The 27287-nt window shown below is 42.5% G+C and overlaps 1 protein-coding gene across 2 annotated transcripts in view; it reads right to left on the minus strand.

Annotated features, from left to right (window-relative positions):
- LOC111977000 (TOX high mobility group box family member 2-like) overlaps nt 1–27287 on the minus strand; it is a 154012-nt gene that overhangs the window by 90469 nt on the left and 36256 nt on the right. For both annotated transcript variants that reach the window (XM_024006232.1, XM_024006231.1), the window contains exon 2: nt 12337–12432. In XM_024006232.1, the coding sequence (XP_023862000.1) occupies nt 12337–12432 (96 nt within the window). The remainder of the gene's footprint in view (nt 1–12336; nt 12433–27287) is intronic.

The following is a 27287-nucleotide window of genomic DNA, read 5'->3' on the forward strand; positions in this document are numbered from 1 at the left end:
TAATTGTTCTTCATATGAAAGGCTCTACAGCACGTCCACATTCTGATTGTGGACTACTGTATTTAATTTAATGTATCAACAAAAACCACCTGTCATGTCAGCATTTAGAGAAAGTAAGATAAAGAGGTAAGGTTGGATACAGACTCTTCTGGGTTCTCATTGTCAGCTTCAACAAATACACAATTTTTTCTTATATTATATTCCTCTTGTTTTACAAGCTATGCCATAAACAAAAGGCTATAAAGAATTAAAGTGTTTTATTTTCATGTCACAGGTCTTGCTTATTCAATCATGAGGTGGGATTGAAAAATCTGGACGTGTCAAGATGTGAAACCATCTCAGACTCCAATCAACCCCCATGACAACAGATAAAGGTCCAGACATTGTTGCCTAAGTTCAACAGCGCTTGCTCATACTATTCCAATGTAACAGCCTTTTCTGATGCGTGCTGTAACGACCAGCTCTCCTTGCACTGGCTCTTCCCATTTTAAAATGCCAAGCTTATCTCGGTGATTGCTAATCAGTTGCAGCCATACTTCCACATTCACTGCACCGAAACCATCCTCTTTGCCTCTCCCTCTCATTTTCTCTCCTTCTCCTCTTTGCTTGTCTCTCTCCCTGCCTCTCTCGTACCGTACCTCTGGTCTTCCCTCTCTATCTTTTCTCTGATCTCTCTGCTCTGTCAGTGGTGCACTGGCGAGTGCTTACCATCCTGCCGCGTCCCTAAATTGTTGCATTCCTGACTAAGACCAGGGAGTTCATTAAAGCAGTCAATTACACAATTTGTTTTTCGGCAAACACTCTATTCATTGGGATGGCTTGTGCATTGGAATTAGTTCCGGCAGGACCTACCTCTCGCACATGTTTCCAACAGTGATGCAACCTGCGGGGAGAGAAAAGAGAGACGGAGGAAGTAGAGAGTCGAGAGTACTGAGGCAGAGAAGAAGAGAGAATGTGTGACGGGAGAGGGGGCGGTGCCATACCAAAACAAGTGACTGGGAACTAGGTCAGGCCTTCCACTCATCGAGCGAACATGGCGTCTTACAAAAAAATGTATAACGCCACAAGGTGGGGAAGTAATGCTAACTACGACGTATCAGGGAATTACCATGTAATAGTTTTACAGAGTTCTATGAGTAGAATACAATGTAGGCTGTCCTTTTCATGCTTGGTCTTGCGGATGTTCACATGCTATGGATTTGAAAAATTACAGCTGCATTGAACGAAACCCTATGTGATGATGTGGGTAAAATGACTATCCATATAGATCTACCGTACTTCTGATGGGAACATTGCGGGAGCTGTATTGGTCCTACTATTTCCCTTTGCCACTCGCAATACAACCTATCCGCCACAACCTGGCTTCAAATTACTATTTTAATTGATTTCCAAATATTTTATAAGGGTTTGATTGAGCTGGCCACTGCGCGCAATGGAACGCCAAACGTGTGCTGTAAAGTACTAAACAAAGACTCGTGGAAATTTAAGGATCCATACTGTTTAAAAAGCTTTTAACCATTTAAAAAATGGTCAGTTCCGGTCTGCTTAATGGGGTGGTTCTCCCATAGGCAACAATGCATTAGCAGTTGGGTCTGGTCTGCTTAGTTCATTAACTGTAACGTAACCAGAACCTGAGGGTAACCTGAGGGTAGGTAACAACATCTCCACCCCGCTGATCCTCAACACTGGGGCCCCACAAGGGTGCGTTCTGAGCCCTCTCCTGTACTCCCTGTTCACCCACGACTGCGTGGCCATGCACGCCTCCAACTCAATCATCAGTTTGCGGACGACACTACACGTGGTAGGCTTATTACCAACAACGACGAGACGGCCTACAGGGAGGAGGTGAGGGCCCTCGGAGGGTGGTGTCAGGAATAACCTCACAATCAACGTCAACAAAACAAAGGAGATGATTGTGGACTTCAGGAACAGCAGAGGGAGCACCCCCCTATCCACATCGACGGACAGTAGTGGAGATAGTAGTAAGTTTTAAGTTCCTCGGTGTACACATCACGACAAACTGAATTGGTCCACCCACACAGACAGCGTTGTGAAGAAGGCGCCAGCAGCGCCTCTTCAACCTCAGGAGGCTGAAAAATTCGGCTTGTCACCACAAAAGCACTCACAAACTTCTACAGATGCACAATCAAGAGCATCCTGTCGGGCTGTATCACCGCCTGGTACGGCAACTGCTCCGCCCCACACCGTAAGGCTCTCCAGAGGGTAGTGAGGTCTGCACAACACATCACCGGGGGCAAACTACCTGCCCTCCAGGACACCTACACCACCCGATGTCAGGAGAACTAAAGATCATCAAGACAATAACCACCCGAGCCACTGTCTGTTCACCCCGCTATCATCCAGAAGGCGAGGTCAGTACAGGTGCATCAAAGCAGGGACGAAGAACTGAAAAACAGCTTCTATCTCAAGGCCATCAGACTGTTAACAGACCCACATACATTTAGTGGCCGCTGCCAACATACTGACTCAACTCCAGCCACTTTAATAATGGGAATTGATGGAAATGTATGTATAAATGTACCACTAGCCACTTTAAACAATGCCACTTAATATAATGTTTACCCATACCCTACATTACTCATCTCATATGTATATACTGTACTCTATATCATCTACTGCATCTTGCCAACTTTATGTATACATCTATCACTAGCCACTTTAAACTATGCCACTTTATGTTTATATACCCAACATTACTCATCTCTCATTGTATATACTGTACTCTATACCATCTACTGCATCTTGCCTATGCCGTTCTGTACCATCACTCATTCATATATCTTTATGTACATATTCTTTATCCCTTTACACTTGTGTGTATAAGAGTAGTAGTTGTTTGTTAGATTACATCGTTGGTTATTACTGCATGTCGGAACTAGAAGCACAAGCATTTCGCTACACTCGCATTAACATCTGCTAACCATGTGTATGTGACAAATAACATGATTTGATTTGAAATAAATTAGGGAGTGGATGTCTCGCTTCCTCTTCCATCTCTGGTGCTAACCTTGGTAGCTTGGTACCCCTGGTAGGTTACAACAAACACTCAAAGTATTTGAAGATTTCAAATGTGTACCCATGTCTGCTATCCCACCATTATACTAAAGAATCCATTCCCCTTGGTGGGCTAGCCAAAGTTAAAACACTTCAAACACCTACATAGGCCTGACTTACATTTAGCTTGCAGCATAGGCCTACTGCTGGACGGCAGTAAGAAAACAAACAGGCTGATCAATTAGACCACTCCATTGGGTTCTATTCACTAGGCACCAAATGGGACTGAAGAACTGAAGGAGAAAAATGTGAAGGTCCAATGCAGCTGTTTTTATCTCAATATCAAATCATTTCTGGGTAACAATTAAGACCTTACTGTGATTGTGTTTCAATTAAAAGGTCAAAAGAAACAACATAGCTTCTTGCAAAGAGCAAGAGTATTTCTAACAGTTTTTTTTAAATGTTTTATGTTGACGGCAGAAAGTAAGCAACATACTGGCTCAATAGAGTAACTGTGTGAGAGCGAAGTCTTGCATCTCGCTCATTTCAATTATCCTAGCCTATTCATTGATGATACTGTAGGCCCTGCTTTACTGAAGTCGCAAGACATTGCAAGCCAAGAAATTGTGAAATACAGCATCCATTTGCGTGATACAGCTTTTGATTGCCGATAGATAGGCCTAGTGCACGGTTCTGACTGTCTGCCTGGTGGCCGACCTGCCTATACTGCGCCTATACTGAAAGATGCAAGTGTTGTGTTCTGGAAAGTACAGCAACTAATCAGTCTCCTCCATTCCAAAAATACGAATCTTTGGAGTCTTGACACTCACAAATGGGAGTCGACACCGGAGTCGACATGCAAGGAGTCGAGGAATCAATCATTTGGAGTCGACTCTCCACCAATACGTCATCGTTGTTACAATTGGAAAAATGGCAGAGAAAGGCAAGCGACAGCAGCTGTCCTGTATGGCAATACTTTGAAAAGTTAAATGATCAAAAATGCTAACTTTGCGAGGTGGAATTGAGTGTGCAAAGCTGTCATTAAGCAAAGGGTGGCTTCTTTGAAGAATCTAAAATATAAAATATATTTTGATTTGTTAACACTTTTGGTTACTACATGATTCCATTTGCGTTATTTCATGTGTTGATATCTTCACTATTATTATACAATGTAGAATATAGTCAAAATAAAGATAAACCCTTGAATGGAGTAGGTGTATCCAAACTCTTGACTAATACTTGACGAATATTTGACTAGTACTGTATGTTAAATAAATAATTTAGATACAGTAGTAAAACCAGATAAACAGTTCTACAACTGAACATCAAGATTCAACAAAGTGCTTGCTTGCCATAAAGGCTTAGTGAATAGGCGTATCTATTATTATAAACTGGGTGGTTTGAGCCCTGAATGCTGATTGGCTGAAAGCCGTGATATATCAGACCGTATGCAACGGATATGGCAAAAAAGTACTTTTACTCTTCTAATTATGTTGGGTAACCAGTTAACATAGCAATAACGCACTCTCTGGGGTGTGTGTAAGCGCAACAACTTACCACACCCGCAAAGCTTGATCTCCACCGACCCTGCCCAATTCGTCGTCAGCAGACACGCACAATCTCCGTGGCATCCCCCACCCCACTTGAGCCAACTAACCGCACACCCACACCACACCCAAACAACACCACGACCCCGCCACACAAAGACCAGCAGGTATTAATTGGCCATATGCCTTTACCACGAGCAAAGGGCTGTATCTCCAGCACTCTGGCATCTGCGTCGTGAGAGACAGCTCTTTAAGGCTGTGTCTTCATGGGCGCATATACCATAGGTCACAGTACCATGGTAGAAAGAAAAACTTTTGACAGCGATTTATTTTTTGTCAATTTATAAGAGAATCTATGAAGAGAAAGTGTATGATACTTGTGACTTTAAAAGCTTTCGCCAGTACAGTACACTAACTCTCACTAAAAATAATTATCTCACCAAGCGGAATTAACAAGCACTGCTCAGACATTCTGTGAAGAAAGGGGTGCAGTAGAGGGACTCATGCAATATGCATGTCTGTTTGAGCACCCTACTTCTCCATCTCCCCGTTCTCCCTTTTTCTTTCTGTGCAATTAACTGAACAAGGTCCTCGCCAACCTCAACCTCAACAATTCCTGAAACAATGTGTGACTGAATTTTGTGAGGGCCCAACCTGTCACAAAGAAAGAAAGAAAGAATTTAATTTAGAAAGAAAGAAAGAAAATGGAGAAAGAAGAGAATGAGAACAAGAAAAATGTATCTCAGAGTTATAATGGCGACAAGGAGAGAAAAGTGTGTCTACTACAGTGACAATCCTGATGTTTTAACACACCCGGAGCAAACAATGGACATGGAACACACACACACACACACACACACACACACACACACACACACACACACACCAGCCAACACACAAGCCCATAAAGAGAGCAGCCTGTGGCCATGGCAACATGTGCTCTGTTGTCGTTAGATAAGGGGAAACAGGGCCTCTTCCTGGTTCTGACTGCTTGATCCCAACTACACAGACAGAGCTGCTGCAGCAGTGCTAGTTAACATCCACCACTAGTGCCTCACATCCACCTTTTGTTTTCTCCCTCTCTACCACATAATTCATCTGCAGATGCAAATATGTCTTTATCTATACATAGTACACAGCTCTATATTACAGATATGATCATCTCTACAGCTAGCAGTCCACACGAGCTAGACGGGTGAGTGTCAAACTCTGTGGCATTACACCTGAATGAATCCCACTATAAATGTTCATGAAATACTCCCTGTTTGCRAGTCTCATTAGCTTACCTTAGGGCCTAACTTCTACCATTAAGCAAGGTAGGCCTAATGCTACAAAACACTTAAAGACAACAAGATTCAACTCTATAACAATAAATACAGCGAGTCAGAGAGAATATGTTCCATTGGTATTGTTATTTGGTTCAGGAATCAATGTAGTCCTAATTCATAGTAGAGTGCTATTATTATAATATATAGATTTATATATATATATAATATTCTAATATATATATTCTAATATGAAGAGCAATCTATGGAGGCCAGCAATCTATGGAGGCCTGTTTTCACTGCAAATATGTATGGGTGGTAAAAAAAAGAAAATGGCAGCCAGCTGAGATGATTTTCATCCCTCCACTTTCTGTTGCAGTCAAACCACTAGAACACAGCCGAATTTGAACAACAGAGAGATTGAAAGAGAGATTGAAGACAAAGGCACTGTGGAATGAGGTTAGGTGGGGTGGTGCTTAATAAGGTCTTGTTTTCACTGAATAGAATAAAAATCTGGACGTCGATGCGATGCACAATCTCCCAATCAAGCAATGCTKACAGGTCAATAGTTGAAAGAAAGGTTGAATCAGTTTTTAGCAGGGTCGTCATGCACCCCAAAAAGCAGATGCGGCACAAAGTACGTGAGGATGACTGGGGGGTGGTCCGAAGTGGGGCTCAGCCCCCCGTCCAGAGAATTTATCATTTTTCAAACACCTGAAACAGCTTTTTACTGCAATCTAGAGTCATAATCATGATGATTAATTTGGTGTAAAGAAATATGTCTATTTTCCTCCATATCTAAGCATACTTCTTGAGCTGTCCTCSTGACTTGTGGTTCTTTTTTAAAATAAAATATATACGCTTCTCTGCATCGCAGCTAAAATCTGGGTAAATTGAAAGGAATGTGATTCTTATTCAGTACATTTTAATTATTGCTTGCTTTTCTAAAGTCTACCAAACTTGCCAGCAGGCATGCCAGCTTAGATAGTTAGACAAGCTACCTACTATAATTTGATTGATAGCCTYAAATGGCTTCTTGGTACATGTAGCTAGTTATGAGGATGGGAGATTGGGAACCTACAGTGCATTCAGAAAGTATTCAGACCCCTTGAGTTTTTCCAAATTTTGTTACYTTACAGCCTTATTTTAAAATGGAATAAATATTTTTTTCCCTCATCAATCTACACACAACATCCCATAATGACAAAGCACATTTATCGAAAAAAAAGTATTCAGACTTTTTACTCAGTGCTTTGTTGAAGCAACTTTGGCAGCAATTACAGCCTCAAGTTTTCTTGGYTATGGCGCTAAAAGCTTGGCACACTTGTATTTGGGGAGTTTCTCCCCATTCTTCTCTCCAGATCCTCTCAGATCCTCTGTCAGGTTTCWAGACTGGGCTCTGGCTGGGCCACTCAAGGATATTCAGAGACTTGTCCCAAAGTCACTCCTGCGTTATCTTGGGTGTGTGCTTAGGGTCGTTGTCCTGTTGTAAGGTGAACCTTCGCCCCAGTCTGAGCTCCTGAGAGCTCTGGAGTAGGTTTTCATCAAGGATCTCTCTGTACTTTGCTCCATTCATCTTTCCCTCAATCCTGACTAGTCTCCCAGTAAAACATCCCCASAGCATGATGCTGCCACCACCATGCTTCACAGTAGGGATGGTGCCAGGTTTCCTCCAGACGTGACGCTTGACATTCAGGCTAAAGAGTTGAAACTTGGTTTCATCAGACCAGAGAATCTTGTTTCTCATGGTGTGAGAGTCTTCAGGTGCCTTTTGGCAAACTCCAAGTGGGCTGTCATGTGGCCTTTTACTGAGGAGTGGCTTCCGTCTGCCCACTCTACCATAAAGGCCTGATTGGTGAGTGCTACAGAGATGGTTGTCCTTCTGGAAGATTTCTCCATCTCCACAGAAGAACTCTGGAGCTCTGTCAGAGTGACCATTGGGTTCTTGGTGACCTCCTGACAGGCCTTCTCTCCCGATTGCTCAGTTTGGCGGGCAGCGTTCTAGGAAGAGTCTTGGTGGTTCCAAACTTCTTCCATTTAAGAATGATGGAGGCCACTGTGTTTTTGGGCTCCTTCAAGTGCTGCAGAAATTTTTTGATACCTTCCCCAGATCTGTGCCTCGACACAATCCTGTCTCGTAGCTCTTCAGACAATTCTTCGACCTCATGGCTTGTTTTTGCTCTGACACGCACAGTACAACTGTGGAACCTTATATAGACAGGCGTGCGCCTTTCAAATCATGTCACAATCAATTGAATTTACACACAGGTGGACTCCAATCAAGTTGTAGAAATCTCAAGGATGATCAATGGAAACAGGATGCACCTGAAGCTCAATTTTGAGTCTTGTAGCAAAGGGGCTGAATCTTATGTTAAATAAGGTATTTTGTTTTTTTATAACATTTATCAATGCGTGTTTTGCTTTGTCATTATGGGGTATCATGTGTAGATTGATGAGTAAATCCATTTTAGAATAAGGCTGTAATGTAATTTTTTMGTGAAAAAGTTAAGGGGTCTGAATACTTTCCGAATGCACTGTTTCTGGGCAAGCATGTCTTTATTTTTAACAGGACTAATCTGAGAGGGCACGTGCCCCTGTTCCCCCTATAGGCATGACGCCTTTTTAGACATTAGTCGCAATTTGATTTGGCCACTATGACCAATCTRAACCTTAACTTTCAACTCACTTGCAATGTAAAAATAATAATTTCACAATACTWACAGATAGAGTTTGGAGTTAACTCAACATGGCCTTTATTTTACAACCAATGCCAAGACGATAGTAGAGCAACATACAGTATGCTCAAACACAGTACTAGAAAAGATTGAAGCATATATAGGAATCTAATTTTAAAATACTGCCATAGTATAACAAAAGTGTCATTGACCTGGTCTTTTGTATAACATGGTCTAGTCAGCCCACAATAGGGGATAGGAAATGTAAAATAGCGTCATAATAAATACTGTTTATACGCAGTGAGTCTTGGCCTATATGTTTATGTTTGCAAGTATCTTACGTGTGTGCCTCTTCATGAACTTGAGTATCTGTTGGTTTGACAGTGTGACGAAGATGTGTGTGTACATCAGAGAAAGTGTGTGAGCATGTGAGTAAAAGAGCCCACATGTGTGTGTGCATGGGTACATGTYTATAAAACTTGCTCACACCCCTGGAAAATGTGTACCACCCACACCGTCTTCCCRCATCCTCTCACTGTGGCCTCTGACAGCCCACCTATTAACCCGTGTCTGAGGAAACACTTCCTTAGAAATGAACAGCATCGTATCAAATTAATGAGCAAACTACAATTAGCCAGTCACTTTAGAGGGGATATTAGGTGAAACTGTAAGCTCATATGATTTGGTTAAAACGATTTCAAGTGGGCTTCTTTTTTTAGAAACAGGTCTTGCCTCTCCCTAAATAGCAGGAAACAGCAGATTGTACAGTCAAATTTCCTGCCAGTTCTTGACATTTGTAACACCACTTATCGGAATACAGCAGCCACTACTCTTAAACCTTTGGATGCSGTCTACCATAGAGCCCTTCGCTTTATCACTGGTGACAGTTTAAATACACATCACTGCATCCTGTATCAAAAGGTTAGTCCTGTTGGTAACTTCATTACTTCCTCTTTGTTTACAACTTCTGCACAAGCTTCCAACATACCTCACGTCGTTGTTGAAGTATAAAGACACGAGTCACAAAACACTTTCGCAGGGTTGTTTAACTCTTGAGGTTCATCAGGACTTCCCCGAATTGGGTAGATGCGCTTTAAGTTTTGATGTGCCCCACTGCTGGAACAATCTGTACAACTCGTTGAAATGGGATGTTCTGGTGCCGTTTAGGCAGTTTAGGGTATTGACTGAAGACCTGGTAGCTGAGATATGTTGATGTTTTCCTTGATTTCATTTTTTTATTTTTTATTATTTTTGTGTATTTTAACTGTTGCTTGTATTCTAAAAATGTTTAAAGTGTAAAATGCAGGGCTCCCTTGTAAAAGCGACTGCGGTCTCAATGGGACTTCCTGTTGAAATAAAGGTAAAATAAAAATGCTATATATTGTAGTGTAGGCTAACCTGTGCACTGGCAGAAACCTAAACATGAGCATACATAGGGTAACAAGTGGAGAGGTAGACAAGAACAGAACACAAGCACAGAGACACGCGCACATACTTGCGCACACACAGACACACGTGTGTGCGCACACACACACACACACAAACACACAAACAAACAAAAGTTACACTACATGACCAAAAGTATGTGGACACTTGCACGTCGAACATCTCATTCCAAAATCATGGAAATTAATATGGAGTTGGTCCCCCCTTTGCTGCTATAACAGACTCCACTCTTCTGGAGTGTCTTTCCACTAGATGTTGTAACATTGCTGTGGAGACTTGCTTCCATTCAGCCACAAGAGCATTAGTGAGGTCGGGCACTGATGTTGGACGATTAGTCCTGGCTCGCAGTCGGCGTTCCAATTCATCCCAAAGGTGTTCGTTGGGGTTGAGGTCAGGGCTCTGATCAGGCCAATCAAGTTCTTCCACAATGATTTCGACAAACCATTTCTGTATGGACCTCGCTTTGTGCACAGGGGCATTGTCATGCTGAAACAAGAAAGGGCCTTCCCCAAACTGTTGCCACAAAGTTGGAAGCACAGAATCGTCTAGAATGTCATTGTATACTGTAGCATTAAGGTTTCCCTTCACTAGTACTAAGGGGCCTAGCCTGAACCATGAAAAACAGCCCCAGACCCTTTTTCCTCCTCCACCAAACTTTACAGTTGGAACTATTCATTGGAGCAGGTAGTGTTCTCCAGGCATCCTCCAAACTCAGATTCATCCGTCAGATTGACAGCTGGTGAAGCGTGATTCATCACTCCAGAGAACGCATTTCCACTGCTTCAGAGCCCAAGGGCGGTGAGCTTTACACAACTCCAGCCGATGCTTGGCATTTGTGCTTTGTGATCTTAGGGTGCTCGGCCATAGAAACCCATATCATATCCAGATGAACAGTTCTTGTGCTGACGTTGCTTCCAGAGTCAGTTTGGAACTCGGTAGTGAGTGTTGAAAACCAAGGACAGATGATTTTTACGCACTACGCTCTTCAGCACACAGCAGTCCCGTTCTGTGAGCTTGTGTGGCCTACCACTTAACGGTTGAGCCGCTGTTGGTCCTAGACATTTCCACTTCACAATAACAGCACTTAAGTTGACCGGGGCAGCTCTAGCAGTGGCAGAAATGTGACGAATGACTTGTTGGAAAGGTGGCATCCTATGATGGTGCTACGTTGAAAGTCACAGAGCTCTTCAGTAAGGCCCTTCTACTGCCAATGTCTGTCTATGGAGATTTCATGGCTGTGTGCTCGATTTTATACACCTGTCAGCAATGGGTGTGGCTGAAATAGCCYAATCCACTAATTTGAAGGGGTGTCCACATACTTTTGTATATATAGTTTATGTCTACCTCACCCATCCACCCACAAACTACACCAAAGAGTATACTGTACTYTAGACACACACAAAGCCACACACACATTAAAATGTAATGGCAAGGTGCAGCCGTGGAGCGGGSAGGGGAAGGAGTTTGTGTGTGTGTGTGTCTGTGTGTGCGTGAGTGTGTGTGTGCGCGTGCGTCTGCACGTGTGTGTGGGTGTGTATGTGGGGTTTCTRTGGCGGGGGAGAGGATGCAGAGCAGAACCCACTTTTAACTGAATCTGGTAAACAGCGATGGGGAGATAAAGGGCAGAGTGAATGTCACATTACCCCAGCCCTTTGCCTCTGCTCACCACAACATCAGATAACGGCAGTGGAAGAAAAAAAAGTCTGGTTTCCTCTAGCATATAATTGGTTATCTTAATGCAATCTACTGCTCTCTTGCCTCCCTGCACCATATGAATGTATAAAAGAGAAAAGGAAAATAAAAAAATGTTTTCAAAAAGTGCGGCTGAAGTTTTGACTGTTCTGGCAGTGACAAAAATAAATCATTACAAGCAAAGGAAACGTATCAGTCTATTTACATCTCTGGCTGTTTTTTTCCCCCCTGCATGGTTCCGTGTCAAAAGGTAGACTGTTGTGTTGCTGCCTTGTGTGACTTATTGAAGAGAGCAGTGTTGTTGATGTGTATTATGTGGGATTGGACGTTTGGAGAGACAGACAACCATGGAGGAAACACAAGGGATGGTTTCATTAACTACTAGACTATAGTCGCGCCTATTTAGAGACTCGTCGATGTGTGTGTGTGTGTGTGTGTGTGTGTGTGTGTGTGTGTGTGTGTGTGTGTGTGTGGTGTGTGTGTGTGTGTGTGTGTGTGTGTGTACCTTCCCTTCATACAAGTGCCTCTGGGTTTTCTTGTTGGCATGTCGGAGGACCACTAATGCGCTAATTCTAGACTCTAGAGAGCGTTAATTCGTGGATCACAACCTTCAAGGGGCTCAGCACCGACCCATGGGGAACACCCTCTGGGGCTTTAGTATAGAGGAAGGTTAGGGGGGCCTTAGCCATATCTCACCCCAGCAGTGGGCAATCTTTTCCCAGCTGGGTTGGAGCCTGGGGGTGGGGTACCGTGGAGGAGCCGAATTCCTCGTTCACCCACACCGTACCGGGCCTGTGGTGAGAGAGACAGGGGGGAGAGAGAAAGAAAGAGTGAGAGAGACAGGAGAGAGAGAAGAGCAGAAGGGGAGAAAAGAAGAGGGAGGCCCTTTAGGAGTTACAAGCAGGGCATTTTCAAAAGGAACATATCAATCCGRGTAATACCCTCCCCTCTCCACCCTTCCCTCCACATGCGTGCAGGGGGAGGGGTAATGACATGGGTCTCAAACAGTGGTTCCATACAGTGCAACGCTGCACGAGGAAGAATGGAGGTTAATGAGCTGACATTACCGGCCACTCCCCATGCCCCTCAACCCCCAACAGAGAGTGGGGCTGAACACTGGCACAGAGCCAAGGCTCTGGAGACTAGTGGAGAACCATAGAGCTCTCAAGCCTCATAGTAGTGGCTGGCTGGCCTAAACTAGAGCAATCTATARGGCYCTGGAGGCTGCTGAGGGGAGAACGGCTCATAATAATGGCCGGAACGGAYCAAATGGAATGGCATCAAACACCTGGTAARCATGTGTTTGATGTATTTGATACAATTCCACCTATTCCACTCCAGTCATTAACACAAGCCCATTCTRCCCAATTAAGGTGTCACCAACCTCCTGTGCTATTCGGGCTAGGATGTATAACAGGAAAGAGAGGTCACTGTGAATTGTAACCATTGAGGATTCAAAATCAAATGTATACACACACACACAAAAACACATACATAAGAACACACACTACACACTCACAGATGCACACAAAGTATTCAGACTCCTTGACTTTTTCCACATTTTGTTACATTACAGCCTTATTCTAAAATGGATTACATAAAAAAAAAAAAATCCTCAGTAATCTACACACAATACCCCATAATGACAAAGCAAAAACATTTTGCAAATGCATTAAAAATGAAAAACAGAAATACCTTATTTATARAAGTATTCAGATCCTTTAATATGAGACTCGAAATTGAGTTCAGGTGCATCCTGTTTCCATTGATCATTCTTGATATGTTTCGACAACCTGATTGGAGTCCACCTGTGATAAATTCAATAGATTGGACATGATTTGGAAAGGCACACACCTGTTTATATAAGGTCCCACTATATATGAACCCAATGGTCACTCTGACTAAGCTCCAGAGTTCCTCTATGGAGATGGGAGAACCTTCCAGAAGCACAACCATCCCTGTAGCACTCCACTGATCAGGCATTTATGGTGGAGTGGCCAGACAGAAGACACTCCTCAGCAAAAGGCACGACAGCCCGCTTGGAGTTTGCCAAAATGCACCTAAAGACTCTCAGACCATGAGAAACAAGATTCTCTGGTCTGATGAAACCAAGATTCAACTCTTTGGCCTGAATGCCAAGCGTCACATCTGGAGGAAACCTGGTACCATCCCTACAGTGAAGCATGGTGGTAGCATCATGCTGTGGGGGTGTTTTTCAGTGGCAAGGACTGGGGGACTAGTCAGGCTTGAGGGAAAGATAAACGGAGCAAAGTATCCTTGAGATCCTTGATGAAAACCTGCTCCAGAGCACTCAGGACCTGGAGTGAAGGTTCACCTTCCAACATTACAACAACCTTAAGCACACAGCCAAGAAAATGTAGGAGTGGCTTCGGGACATGTCCTTGAGTGGCCCAACCAGAGCCCGGACTTGAACTCAATCGAACATCTCTGGAGAGACCTAAAATTAGCTTTGCATCAACACTCCCCATCCAACCTGACAGAGCTTGAGAGGATCTGAAGAGAAGAATGGGACAAACTCCCCAAATACAGGTGTGCCATGCTTGTAGCATCATACCCGAAAAGAGTTGAGGCTGTAATTGCTGTCAAAGGTGCTTCAACAAAGTATTGAGTAAAGTGTATTTTTTTTTATTGTTAATAAATAAGCAAAAATTACTAAAAACCTACTTTTGCTTTGTCATTATGGGGTATTGTGTATAGATTGATGAGGGAAAAAAACGATTTAATCAATTTTAGAATAAGGCTGTAACCTAACAAAATGTCAAGGGATCTGAATACTTTCCGAAGGCACTGTACAAGCACCACATTCACACATGCACACGTTTCAGAATGTATGCACACCTCTGAGCACCACGCTTTTAAAACATCTACCAAGCCACACTGCCTTGCTGTACAGCAGTTAGGAACACAGCATGTGCAGCCGAGGTACACACACCGAAACCAGGGCCTCAAAGCGTTGTGGTGTGGCTGTGGCCTATCACCTTAAAGGACATGACGAAATAACCAATCAGGCCATTGACAGCTCCCCTATTTCTCGTTTGTCACATGGTTTGTGGGTGAATAAAAAGTTAAATAAAGCCTCAGCAGRCTTTTATGTTGCATCACCAGAAGCCAGTATGAAGATGCCTCCCACACATGGGTAGCGGAGAGTTGCAAAAGGTGTAAGTTGATCAAGCCTTGTTTCTAGGAAACCATACACAAAATGTCAAATTTGACCAAATATTTAGGAAGAGGACATTATTTCATGGAGTCTGTGAAGGAATAAACCACATAGAAAAAGTGGTAAGCAAGTCAGCGGCAAAAAACGTAGTCGAATTTATCCAGGGGTACGTGCAATGCCGTCAGGGGTACGCAAAATAAAAATGTGATTCACATTTAGATTTTCCAATGGGCTATACATTTGGGTGATGTTTTTTCTCTCGCCTSAGTAGCCTCGTTTCACTGCCAAAAATAAAATTKAACCATCTAGTGTTCAGCGAAARAACAACACAATGTCAAATACAGGTWGCRTAGTCAAATAATTAACATCCAATCACATTAACCGTTACTCTCTCGCGGAAATTCCACAAACGGTCCATATGTAGCCAGACGTAGCTGCTGCTCATTCTGTTTGCTTGAAAATTGATATATGGTTAAAAAATGTAAAGCCCGCATCCATAGAGACACATACCAGCTCCAGCTCCACATACCAGCCTACACCTGCACCTGTCGARGACACAAGTTGCTCTGCTTCCACGAGCACATCCAATGCTAGCAGCCGAAGAYCTACTGCCCCATTACCTGGGAAAGCACCGAACAACAGACAGGGACGTTGGACCATCGAAGAGGCGCAAATATGATGAYKACTACATTGATTTGGGGTTCAATTATATTGAGAGTAGTGCCMTTCCTCAGCCACAGTGTGTTATACGTGCAAAAGTATGATCTCACAACTCGATAAAACCTTCACTCTTGCGCAGACATTTAGAAACGAAACATGCCAATTTGAAAAATAAGCCACAGGAGTTTTTTGAGRGAGAATTAAGACGACTTACGAGTAGTAAGTCGCAAATTCTATGCGTTACAGCAATTTGAGTGGCACAGCTCCTGGAAAATGTCCYTTACGTTTATGGGGGGTCAATTAAGGAAGACATCCTCTTCTGAAAACCATTGGAAACCAGGACAACAGGAGATGATATCAAATGGACTTTGGTGGTCAAGATGTGTTGGTATCTGTACTGATGGCMCAAAAGCCATCAATCTCTTGTGTATTTTCTGCATTATGCAATGATATGGGCAGTGACCATGTAACGCTTTTACAACATACAGAAGTGTGCTGGTTTTCAAGGGGCAAAGTATTGACACGTTTTTTTGAATTGAGAGACAAGCTTAAAGTTTTCTTTACTGACCATAKTTTTCACTTGTCTGACCACTTGCATGACGARGAGTTTCTCACACGACTGGCCTATCTGGGTGATGTTTTTTCTCGCCTGAAAGATCTGAATCTAGGATTACAMGGACTCTCCGCAACTATATTCAATCTGCGGGACAAAATTGAGGCTATGATTAAGAAGTTGGAGCTCTTCTCTGTCTGCATTTCCATCATTGTCTGATTTTTTTGTGTGCAAATGAACTCAAGCTTACGGACAATGTCAAATGTGATATAGCGAAGCACCTGAGTGAGCTGGGTGCGCAATTACGCATGTACACACACAACTGGATTCGTTATCCCTTTCATGCCCTGCCTCCAGTCCACTTACCAATATSTGAACAAGAGAGCCTCATCGAAATTGCAACGAGCGGTTCTGTGAAATTTGAATTTAATCAGAAGCCACTGCCAGATTTCTGGATWGGGCTGCGAGTATCCTGCCTTGGCAAATCGCACTGTTAAGACATTCATGCCCTTTGCAACCACGTACCTATGTGAGAGTGGATTCTCAGCCCTCACTAGCATGAAAACTAAATACAGGCGCAGACTGTGTGTGGAAAATTATTTAAGACTGAGACTCTCTCCAATACAACCCAACATTGCAGAGTTATGTGCATCCATTCAAGCACACCCTTCTCATTAACCTGTGGGGAGTTATTCACCATTTTTGATGAACAAATAATGTTTTATATGTAAGATGGCTAAACAAAGAGCAAAATTATTGATTATTATTTGTGCACTGGACCTATAAGAGCTTTTTGTCTCTTCCCACGAGCCGGGTTGTGACAAAAACTCACACTCATTCCTTTGTTTAATCAATTTTGCGTAGAGTGTGTGTGTGTGGCAGGCTTACAATGATGACAAAAAACAACATTTGAGAGTGCGCTGACCCTGGTGCTAGAGGGGGTTGAATGTTTGAAGGGGTACGGGACTATAAAAAGTTTGGGAACCACTGTTAGAGGTTTCATGATGCTTGTATCTAAACCAAAGTAGATCATTTTAAGATTGTTCTATACATCAGTTGGGGTTTCAATAAGCTTCGATATGAAGTCCTAAAACTAGCATGAAAGTTCATCCTTGTAGATGTGTGGGCTAATATAATAAAAATGTTAGCCTTGGTGTAAGTTGAGCAAATGGCTGAGCCAATGACAAGTTGAGCAAATTGTTGAGTATTCTTCCCAGACGTAATGCAAGGCATTATCGCTGGGATATTGGGTAACAACAGAGCATATGTGATTTTTTTTTTTTTAAGTGCAAAGTGTTTGTTAGGTTTWAAGCCATGCTTTTAAAACATGCTTAAAATAATTAAAATACAAAAAAGCTCAAGTGATTGTATTCAATTGTGTTTTGGATATAAAGATATACATGGATTGAAAAAGGTAGCAGTAATATTTAAATCAGTACAGAAATGTGTAGGTGGCTTAACATACCCTGTCCCAAGGCTCAACGTACCCCATACCCGGGGTAAGTTGTGCCAAGAGACCACTATTATCGGACAAGCTATGTTTTCAAAACTGTAATGTTAACATGAATTCTGATTATTTCCAGGGATGCACAACATCCTGAAATATATAGAAAGAATACTATTGTTGTAAAGAATACTATTGTTGTAAAGAATACTATTGAAAGAATACAATTGTTGTAAAGAATACTATTGAAAGAATACTATTGTTGTAAAGAATACTATTGAAATAAAACTATGGTTCCCTTGATGGAGTGATGCTGAATGTAAAAATGTCTCAACTTACCCCTCTCCCCAAAGTACAGTGGTGAGAGAAAGAGAGAATGAGAGTGAATGAGAGAGAAAGACAGAAAAAGAACAAGAGGTAAAGCCCGGTTAAACCATCATAAAACTTAAATGGGTTCGCAAAGAGATGAGAAATGAGCCTAGTGCTAGCTACTGTAAGCAAACTACATTTCAAGACCCTACCTACGTTAAAAAAAGAACAGAAAAAAGACCCTGCTTCCCTCAGCGTTGGCACAGGGCAGATGTGTTTGTTTGCCAGTGAGACTTCCCCTAGGAGAYCTGGCGCATGTAAGCCCTGGCTACTCATCTACCAGCCTGTCGCCAGTCTGGCTCAATGAGGAGCTCCATTACCCCCCTATTGGGAGAACAAGTGGATCCATCCAACCCCACTGATATGGAGATATGTTTAAGGCTCGGTGGTCACAACCACAAGATGCTACTCACTTGGGGATGTGCGGTGGGCATGGTTCTGTATTTCCTCATGATTGTTTCTCAATCTAATGCTACTGTGTGTGTTTGTTGGTCGACAGGCAGCTTTTATTTTGACCTGTAGGTAATGTCAACTTCATGGCAGACATGTTGATGATTCAAAACTAGAAAGAATGGAAAAGTTAAGAAATTGAGGACAAAGGATTAGGTAGGTAGTTCACAAAGCGTTCTCGTGCACAAATAACAAGACAGTTGTGCTCAATGTGTTTTCCTTCAGACATTCTCCTCGCCATAGCCTATGGCCTCAAATGGAAATGACATTTTTAAGAACCTCTGCAAATACAATTCTTTGAACATTTGAAGAAGGTTTTACTTGCAACGTTTGTGTCATACGGTTATTTGAAAATGATTCTGTGTAATTAGAAATGTAAAAAGCAGAGAAGATAAAGGATATACCAAGCTATCTGCCGTACGGGAAAACACGTGACAGAGGGAAACATCTAATTTGATCAATTTGAAACAATGTGGAGCTGAATGGTTAGTTATTAAGGCCAATAGCAAATCTGTCAAGTGAATAATTTGTCAGAGGGTTGTACATTTTTAATAGTCCTAACTGGAAAGCRCTAGGAACACTAACTCTATAAAATAATAAAAGGCTAATTTCACCTTGGTGCTACACTATCCAAGCAGTTATATTATTTACAGGTAAGGAATATTGCCTCGGGCCACATTTGTTTTTTAAATATCAAAGATCCCAATGAGACAGTGAATTATCTCTGTAAAATACCCGCTGTAGCAAATATGACTAACATGAGGASATGTTCGATTTCCTCTCATTTCTTTTCTATACCAGACCTGGCTACATATACTATTGGAAATCGTTTAAAATATGTTATCTGTGTGTGATTGAGCTTGCCTGGCTTAATTGACCAACAGAACAATCCCAATGACCATAACAACTTSAACTAGAGAGGAATCCAGCTCATGGACCAATGAAGTGAATGTCTMACAGGATACTTGCCTTTGGGGACTCTGCTGCTCTCTTCACCAACATTTTTGTAATATGTCTGCAATGTGACATACTGTATATTTAACATGGCATAATAGTGAGTGACAAAGTTTGTTGGGGCATGGACTCTACAAGGTGTCGAAAGCGTTTCACATGGATGCTGGCCCATGTTGACTCCAATGCTTCCCACAGTTGTGTGAAGTCGGCTGGATGTCCTTGGGGTGGTGGACCATTCTTGATACACACGGGAAACTGTTGAGTGTAAACGCTCAGGCAGTACAGAATTATAGTCCAATACACACACCTACCAATATAACGCCTTGTCATACCTACTGCCTCTGATCTGGTGGACTCACTACACACAAATAATGTCTGTAAATGATTTCTCAGTGTTGGAGTGTGCCCCCGTCTGTCCGTAAATAAAAAAATATCTTAAAAAATAGTGCCGTCTGGTTTGCTTAAAATAAGGAATTTGATGTATAGCATTTACTTTAACTTTGTACTTTTTCAACCACTGTACTTAAGTACATTTAAAACCAGATACTTTTACTATTTTACTGGCTGACTTTTACTTTTACTTGAGTAATTTTCTATTAAGGTATGACAAGTATGACAATTCAGTACTTTTTCCAACACTGGTTTTCTTTGCTCTATGTCATTCTAAATCACATATAATTAATAATTAGATTGTACTTGACAGTGTTGATGAAATAAAAACATTAATTTGTTGTGACCATTACTTGTTTAGACTGCACTGCTCTTGGTTGTATCTCTTCCATATTTGGTGTTGGGAGGTGGTGCCATCTGAAGATGTTTCCATGGATTGGACCAATAAAAATCAACTTGATACCATCTTCATTTTCATCTCCAGATCCTTGGCTTTCATTGGCTATATTGGCAATCAATCTACGTTGTTAAGAGCCGTTTCTGGTGATTTAAAGGGAAAGAATCAAAAAGAAACAATGAAAACAGGAATATATTCTCTTCGTGGAGGGTGGGATATTGAAATTCAGTCTGTTAGCTTGTAAATAGTTCCCATTTTTTGTTGTTGTATTTAGCGGATTTCATTTCGAAAAAGCCCATGTTTTCACTCACGAACCTGCAGCCACTGGTTAGGTTGTCAGTTGACGTTCAAAGCTGCTTATTTATAAAACCCTCTTAGGCCTCACTCCCCCCTATCTGAGATATCTACTGCAGCCCTCATCCTCCACCTGTTCTGCCAGTCACATTCTGTTCAAGGTCCCCAAAGCACACACATCCCTGGGTCGCTCCTCTTTTCAGTTCGCTGCAGCTAGCGACTGGAACGAGCTGCAACAAACACTCAAACTGGACAGTTTTATCTCAATCTCTTCATTCAAAGACTCAATCATGGACACTCTTACTGACAGTTGTGTCTGCTTTGTGTGATGTATTGTTGTCTCTACCTTCTTGACCTTTGTGCTGTTGACTGTGCCCAATAATGTTTGTACCATGTTTTGTGCTGCTACCATGTTGTGTTGCAACCATGTTGTTGTTATGTTGTCTTGCTACCATGCTGTGTTGTCATGTGTTGCTGCCTTGCTATGTTGTTGTCTTAGGTCTCTCTTTTTGTAGTGTGTGTTTTGTCCTATATTTATATTGTATTTTTATTTTATGTATCCCAGGCCCCCGTCCCCGCAGGAGGCCTTTTGCCTTTTGGTAGGCCGTCATTGTAAATAAGAATTTGTTCTTAACTGACTTGCCTAATTAAATAAAGGTTAAATACAAAAAATAAATAAATAGCGCCATGCCGTTCTGCCACGGTGAGCACTTTTTGATAATGTCTGTGATGAGACATGCGTTTTGGACTATTTTTCTGACGCAATTCTCTGTTGAATGGACCTATAAACCTTGAATCAATTACTAATTGTATCGGTGAACATCCTATATCGTATTGTGAGGTCCCTGGCAATTCCCACCCTACAATAATCCCTTATAACTGTATCAAATGTCCGTGGGGCTATATTCTGATAAGTCGCATACAATATTACAAACACAAACACATTGAATGCAACGGACCAGTAAGGCCTTGTTCATTGAAAAACAGGTATAGTGTTTAAGTGCAGGTCCATGTCGTGTCCACTTATGTACTATATAAGACTACAGAATGATACTATATCCAGTATATCATTTGAGTAAGTGCAAAGAGCTTTTCCCATATGTTGCCTTGGAGTCTACATTTAATGTAGCTACGAAAGTTCAATCATTAAGGCCGGACTGAATGGATCGTCACTTAATTTATCTAGTAAATTCTGTAATTCACACTGCTTCCTATCTCACTCATCAGCATAGCAGGTATTTATAAGGTAGTGTCTATAATGTTACCTCATTAGCCAAGCAGATATCCGTGGTAGAGGTTATAATGGGACCTCATAAGCATAGCAGGTATTGATATGGGAGTGGCCACGTTACACCATCAGCATAGCAGGTATTTACACTGAGTATACAAAACATTAAGAACACCTGCTCTTTCCATGACATAGACTGACCAGCTGAATCCAGTTGAAAGCTGTGATTCCTTATTGACGGCACTTGTTAAATTCACTTCAATTAGTGTAGATGAAGGGGAGGAGACAGGTTAAAGAAGGATTTCTAAGCCTTGAGACAATTGAGACATTGATTGTGTATGTGTGCCATTCAGAGGGTGAATGGGCAAGTGCCTTTGAACGGGGTATGGTAGTAAAGAATTGCAATGATGCTGGGTTTTTCACACTCAACAGTTTCCCGTGTGTATCAAGAATGGTCCACCACCCAAAGGACATACAGCTAACTTAACACAACCGTGGGAAGCATTAGAGTCAACATGGGTCAGCATCCCTGCTTTCGAAAACTTGTAGAGTCCATGCCGCGACGAATTTAGTCTGTTCTGACGGCAAAATGGTGGGGTGCAACTCAATATTTGGAAGGTGTTCCTTATGTTTGGTATATTCAGTGTACTGTATATGGTAGTGTTAATAAGGGTACTTCATCAGCATAGCGTCACATCTCGCCTCCTCTTTACCGTTAACAAGTGTGCGGAATGTCATTCACCTCTTAACTTCAGCCAATGAGCACGGCACACTAAGGCAATTCCGCCACGCTTGCTGATTAACCTATTGGCTCACTCGTGCAATAATCACTTCCCCTTCTGTTAACCAATGGGCATCAATCTATGGGAGTATTTATGTCAACTCACCCCTTGTCTCTGACTTAATGTTTTTCCGCAACAGTCTTCCAATGACTTTCCACCTCCCCACCAGCATAATAACCTAAATGCCCATCATTAGAACTCTGTTCTCCAAGCGATACCAGCTGCTCAGCATAGGGCAACCTGTCATCAGCATCTGGCTCTGAGGAGCATTCCTCAGAGACGAGGCCTACCTCAAACTATTCAATGAAATTCTCTGTTGTCATTCAGTTAAGCCTGTACTCGATTGAACTATACATTGATTCCACAGTGTTATCACGATCATCATTATCATCACTGTCAAATAACATTTGAAAAGGAGTATTAATTTATCCATACATAACATGTATGGTTTTGAAAAACACCCTCAGACCATTATTCCTCCTCCACCAAAATTTACAGTTGGCACTATGCATTCGGGCAGGTAGCGTTCTCCAGGCATCCACCAAACCCAAATTCGTCCATCGGACTGCCAGCTGGTGAAGCGTGATTCACCACTCCAGCCCACGCTTGGCATTGTACATGGTGATCTAAGGCTTGTGTGCGGCTGCTCGGCCATGGAAGCCCATTTCATGAAGCTCCCGATGAACAGTTCTTGTGCTGACGTTGCTTCCAGAGGCAGTTTGGAACTTGGAAGTGAGTGTTGCAACTGAGGACAGACGATGTTTACGTGTACGCGCTTCATCACTCGGTTGTCTCATTCTGTGAGTTTGTGTGACCTACCACTTCGCAGCTGAGCRGTTGTTGCTCCTAGARYWTTCCACTTCACAATAACAGCCCTTACAGTTGACCYGGGRAGCTCTAGCAGTGCAGAAATGTGACGAACTGACTTGTTGGAAAGGTGGCATCCGAAGACGGTGCCACGTTGAAAGTCCCTGAGCTCTTCAGTAAGGCCCTTCTACTGCCAATGTTTGTCTATGGAGAATGCATGGCTGTGTGCTCAATTTTATACACCTGTCAGCAACGGGTGTGGCTGAAATAGCCGAATCCAKTAATTTGAAGGGGTGTCCACATACTTTTGTATATATAGTGTATGTCCATTCCATGTTACTTTGCAGTATAACTGCGCCACAGTGGAATTAAAGTGCATAGGATCACATTCCTAGACAGCTGGTAGTTGTAAATTCCTATCAGGAAAAAGGGGGGAGGGGGTTACTTTGAAACCTTTCAAACTGCTTTAGGGATTAGAGATTCAGCACTAGAAAAAAATTCATTAAAATAATCCACAATTTGCATGTTTTATCTTCACACAAAGGGAGCCCAAAACGCTAAGTCCCACACCCTCCCTCCTCCTCCGCTCACCCCCTCCCCCAATAACACACAGACATGCATGTTCCATCCTCAAACACACACACACACACACACGCACACGCTGTGTAAAATCCTAGCAGAATACATTATTCACCACAATACTGTACATCACTTCACAGAGATGCAGTCTCTCTGTATAGTGGGAGAGAAGATTAAAGCTTGTTTGATTTGGTTTTGGGTGAAACCATTTCGTCAGAGAGGGGTCCACCTGTTATAGCTAGTGGGCAAGATGGAAAAAACAAGAAATGAACAATGGATGACAATGGGTAATGACAATATGTAACAATGGCTCAAAAATGTTTACCTGGAGCAGGAGTGTGTTTGTGTGTGTGTGTGTGTGTGTGTGTGTGTGTGTGTGCATGCATTTTCATTTGTTTGTGGTAGTGTAGCAAGGGGACGAAAAGCTGCCTCACCCATACTTTACATTATTGACCTGTTTTGTATCCATCCACCTGTTAGTGAGCTGATCCAAATATTTTCCACTGGTTGCGTGTAGCGCTCCTGCCCTCCAATTAACCTCAGAGCAAGGCAAGCATTTGTAAATCTGGTGTGTCAGGTACAACATTCAAACCCTCAGTCGTCCTCTGCACTGAACCACACTGTACCCTTTCACCAAAGGGTTCCCAAAGGTTTCTTTCAGGATTCTTCATTGGGTGAAAAGGTTCTATCTGGAACCAGAAACAGCCCAAGAACCTGTACTTGGTGCAGTGAATTTCTATCCAAAGTAATATGATCAACCAATCGTAAACATGTTATTCTGCCGCCCCACATCGAAATCCACTGCACTGGTATGAGATTGATTTATAAAAGCTTCACGTAGGACATACAGTACTTGTCAAAAGTTTGGACATACCTACTCATTCAAGGGTTTTTCTTAATTTTTTATATTTTCTACATGTAGAATAATATTGAAGACATCATAACTATGAAATAACACATATGGAATCATGTAGTAACCAAAGAAGTGTTAAACAAATCAAAATACATTTTATATTTGAGATTCTTCAAAGTAGCCACCCTTTGCCTRGATGACAGCTTTGCKCACTCTTGGTATTCTCTCAATCAGCTTCATGAGGTAGTCACCTGGAACGCATTTCAATTAACAGGTGTGCCTTGTTAAAAGTTAATTTGTGGAATTTATTTCCCTCTTAATGCGTTTGAGCCAATCAGTTGTGTTGTGACAAGGTAGGGGTGGTATACAGAAGATAGCCCTATTTGGTAAAAGACCAAGTCCATATTATGACAAGGATAGCTCAAATAAGCAAAGAGAAACGACAYTCCATCATTACTTTAAGACATGAAGGTCAGTCAATGCGGAGAATTTCAAGAACTTTGAAAGTTTCTTCAAGTGCAGTTGCAAAAACCAGCYCTATGATGAAACTGGCTCTCATGAGGACTAACACAGGAAAGGAGGGGTTGCTTTGCTGGTGACACTGTCAGTGATGTATTTAGAATTCAAGGCACACTTAACCAGCATGGCTACCACAGCATTATGTTTTTCAACAGGACAATGACCCAACACACCTCCAGGCTGTGTAAGGGCTATTTGACCAAGAAAATCAGCCAACAAGTGCTCAGCATATGTGGGAACTCCTTCAAGACTGTTGGAAAAGCATTTCAGCTGATGRTGGTTGAGAGAATGCCAAGAGTGTACAAAGCTGTCATCAAGGCAAAGTGTGGCTATTCGAATAATCTCAAATCTAAAATATATTGTGATTTGTTTAACCCTTTTTTGGTTACTACCAGATTCCATATGTGTGATTTCATAGTTTTGATATATTCACTATTATTCTACAATTCTACAACAAAAAAGAAAGAAAAACCCTTGAATTAGTGGTTGTGTCCAAACTTTTGACTTGTACTGTATATGGCATTCTTTGCATAGTAGGTAATAAGCCACAGGAGTCCATTGAAGGAGTCATTTGACTGTCTAAATAACTATTTGAATTGGAGAGTTGCTGCGTCAGGATGTTCGCTTACTTGGTCCTCCCCGCCCTCCTCTCCTTTCCTCTCTTCTTTCCTGCCTATCATTTTTTCCCACCCTGCCTCCTTTTTTCCCAGATGCTCTCCCAGCACTGGCTCGTGTTTGGGTTGTGACTGTGAGGGGTCACCGGCTAACTTGTTCTCACACGTGGAGCGTGTGTGTGTGTGTCTGTGCATGTGTGTGACTGTGTCTGTCGGGGAGTCTGCTAGCTCAGTGCCAGCTCTCTCTAATGAGTCTGTCAGGCACTGTTAGCGACGGCGTGCTCCCCTGGCTCACCGTGCTCCTACAGACAGACTATGATTAGCCAGGCCAAAGGCACGCCACTGGGCCAGATTAAACAGTCACTGTGCACACACACACACACGGCTATCATCTCCCATTAGCCTCCTTTGATATAATAACTCACACTTGCCCGCCAGAGTAAGGAAAGGTGATGATGTCACTAGAGTTATGGTTGGATGTAATAAATGCAGGGTAAGGCAGGCAGTGCACTGAAGCTACTGGGCCTAGCTTACATTTCATGGAAAATCTGCACTGAAGGACAGGTTAGGTGTCTACAGAATACAGAATATGTCTATGGAGATCAATGGTCTGTATTGTCAGCAGGTCAAWTGCTGATTGAGTGCTGATTTAGGATCKGTTTTGCCTTTTAGATCACAATTAAMAAGATTACATGGACAGGGAAGACCTGATGCTAGATCAGCACTCCTACTTTGAGATACTTGATACATATGATGTGCATGCAAAACAAGTGGCCCACACAGGCTTCATTTAATTTGAGTCGTGCACCGTCTTGCACATCATTCCAAACCTGGACTGCTCCTTCTGGCAGCTCTTACCATCCTCATTAACATGACATGATTCACTAATTATAGGTAATTACCCATTAATGAGGAGCGCAGATGAATGGGAAGATCTGTGGATGAGGATGCATCGTTTGTCATCACTTCTATCTGGGCCAAGTGATTACTTTCCCTGGGGGCTAACTGTTTGACCATTATTACATGTTCAGTAATGACCGGACCGTTACCAGTCCGTTACCGGAACGTGACCTCCGTGAAACAGTACTCAGATWGGAGAGCGTTCATAGCCTGGTTCCAGATCTGTTTGTGCTGTATGGCCAACTGCTATGGTCGTTGGTGGTAGTAGCAAATATTCAAACGAGAACTTTGAAGGCCGAAGTGGAGAAGGGTTCCATGTGAACAGCAGTTGAACATGAGTCAGTCAGTCCTAAGAGATGGGCGAACGCCGTTCGGAAGGGAAGGCGATGGCCTCCGTCAGTCGGGTTCAGATCCACGAATTCGGAGCGGCAGAGACAGGCCCTGCGAGGCGTCCAGTGCGATAACGCAATCAATCCCAGAGAGGCTGGCGGGAGCCCCAGGGAGAGTTCTCGTTGGTCTCAACGCCACTGTTGACGTTGAGACTGGTGTTTTGCGGGTACTATTTAATGAAGCTGCCTGTTGAGGACTTGTGAGGCGTCTGTTTCTCAAACTAAACACTCTAATGTACTTGTTCTCTTGCTCAGTTGTGCCCCCGGGGCCTCCCACTCCTCTTTCT

The sequence above is a fragment of the Salvelinus sp. IW2-2015 genome, linkage group LG17 (genome assembly GCF_002910315.2).
Source record: "Salvelinus sp. IW2-2015 linkage group LG17, ASM291031v2, whole genome shotgun sequence".
Lineage (NCBI taxonomy): Eukaryota > Metazoa > Chordata > Actinopteri > Salmoniformes > Salmonidae > Salvelinus > Salvelinus sp. IW2-2015.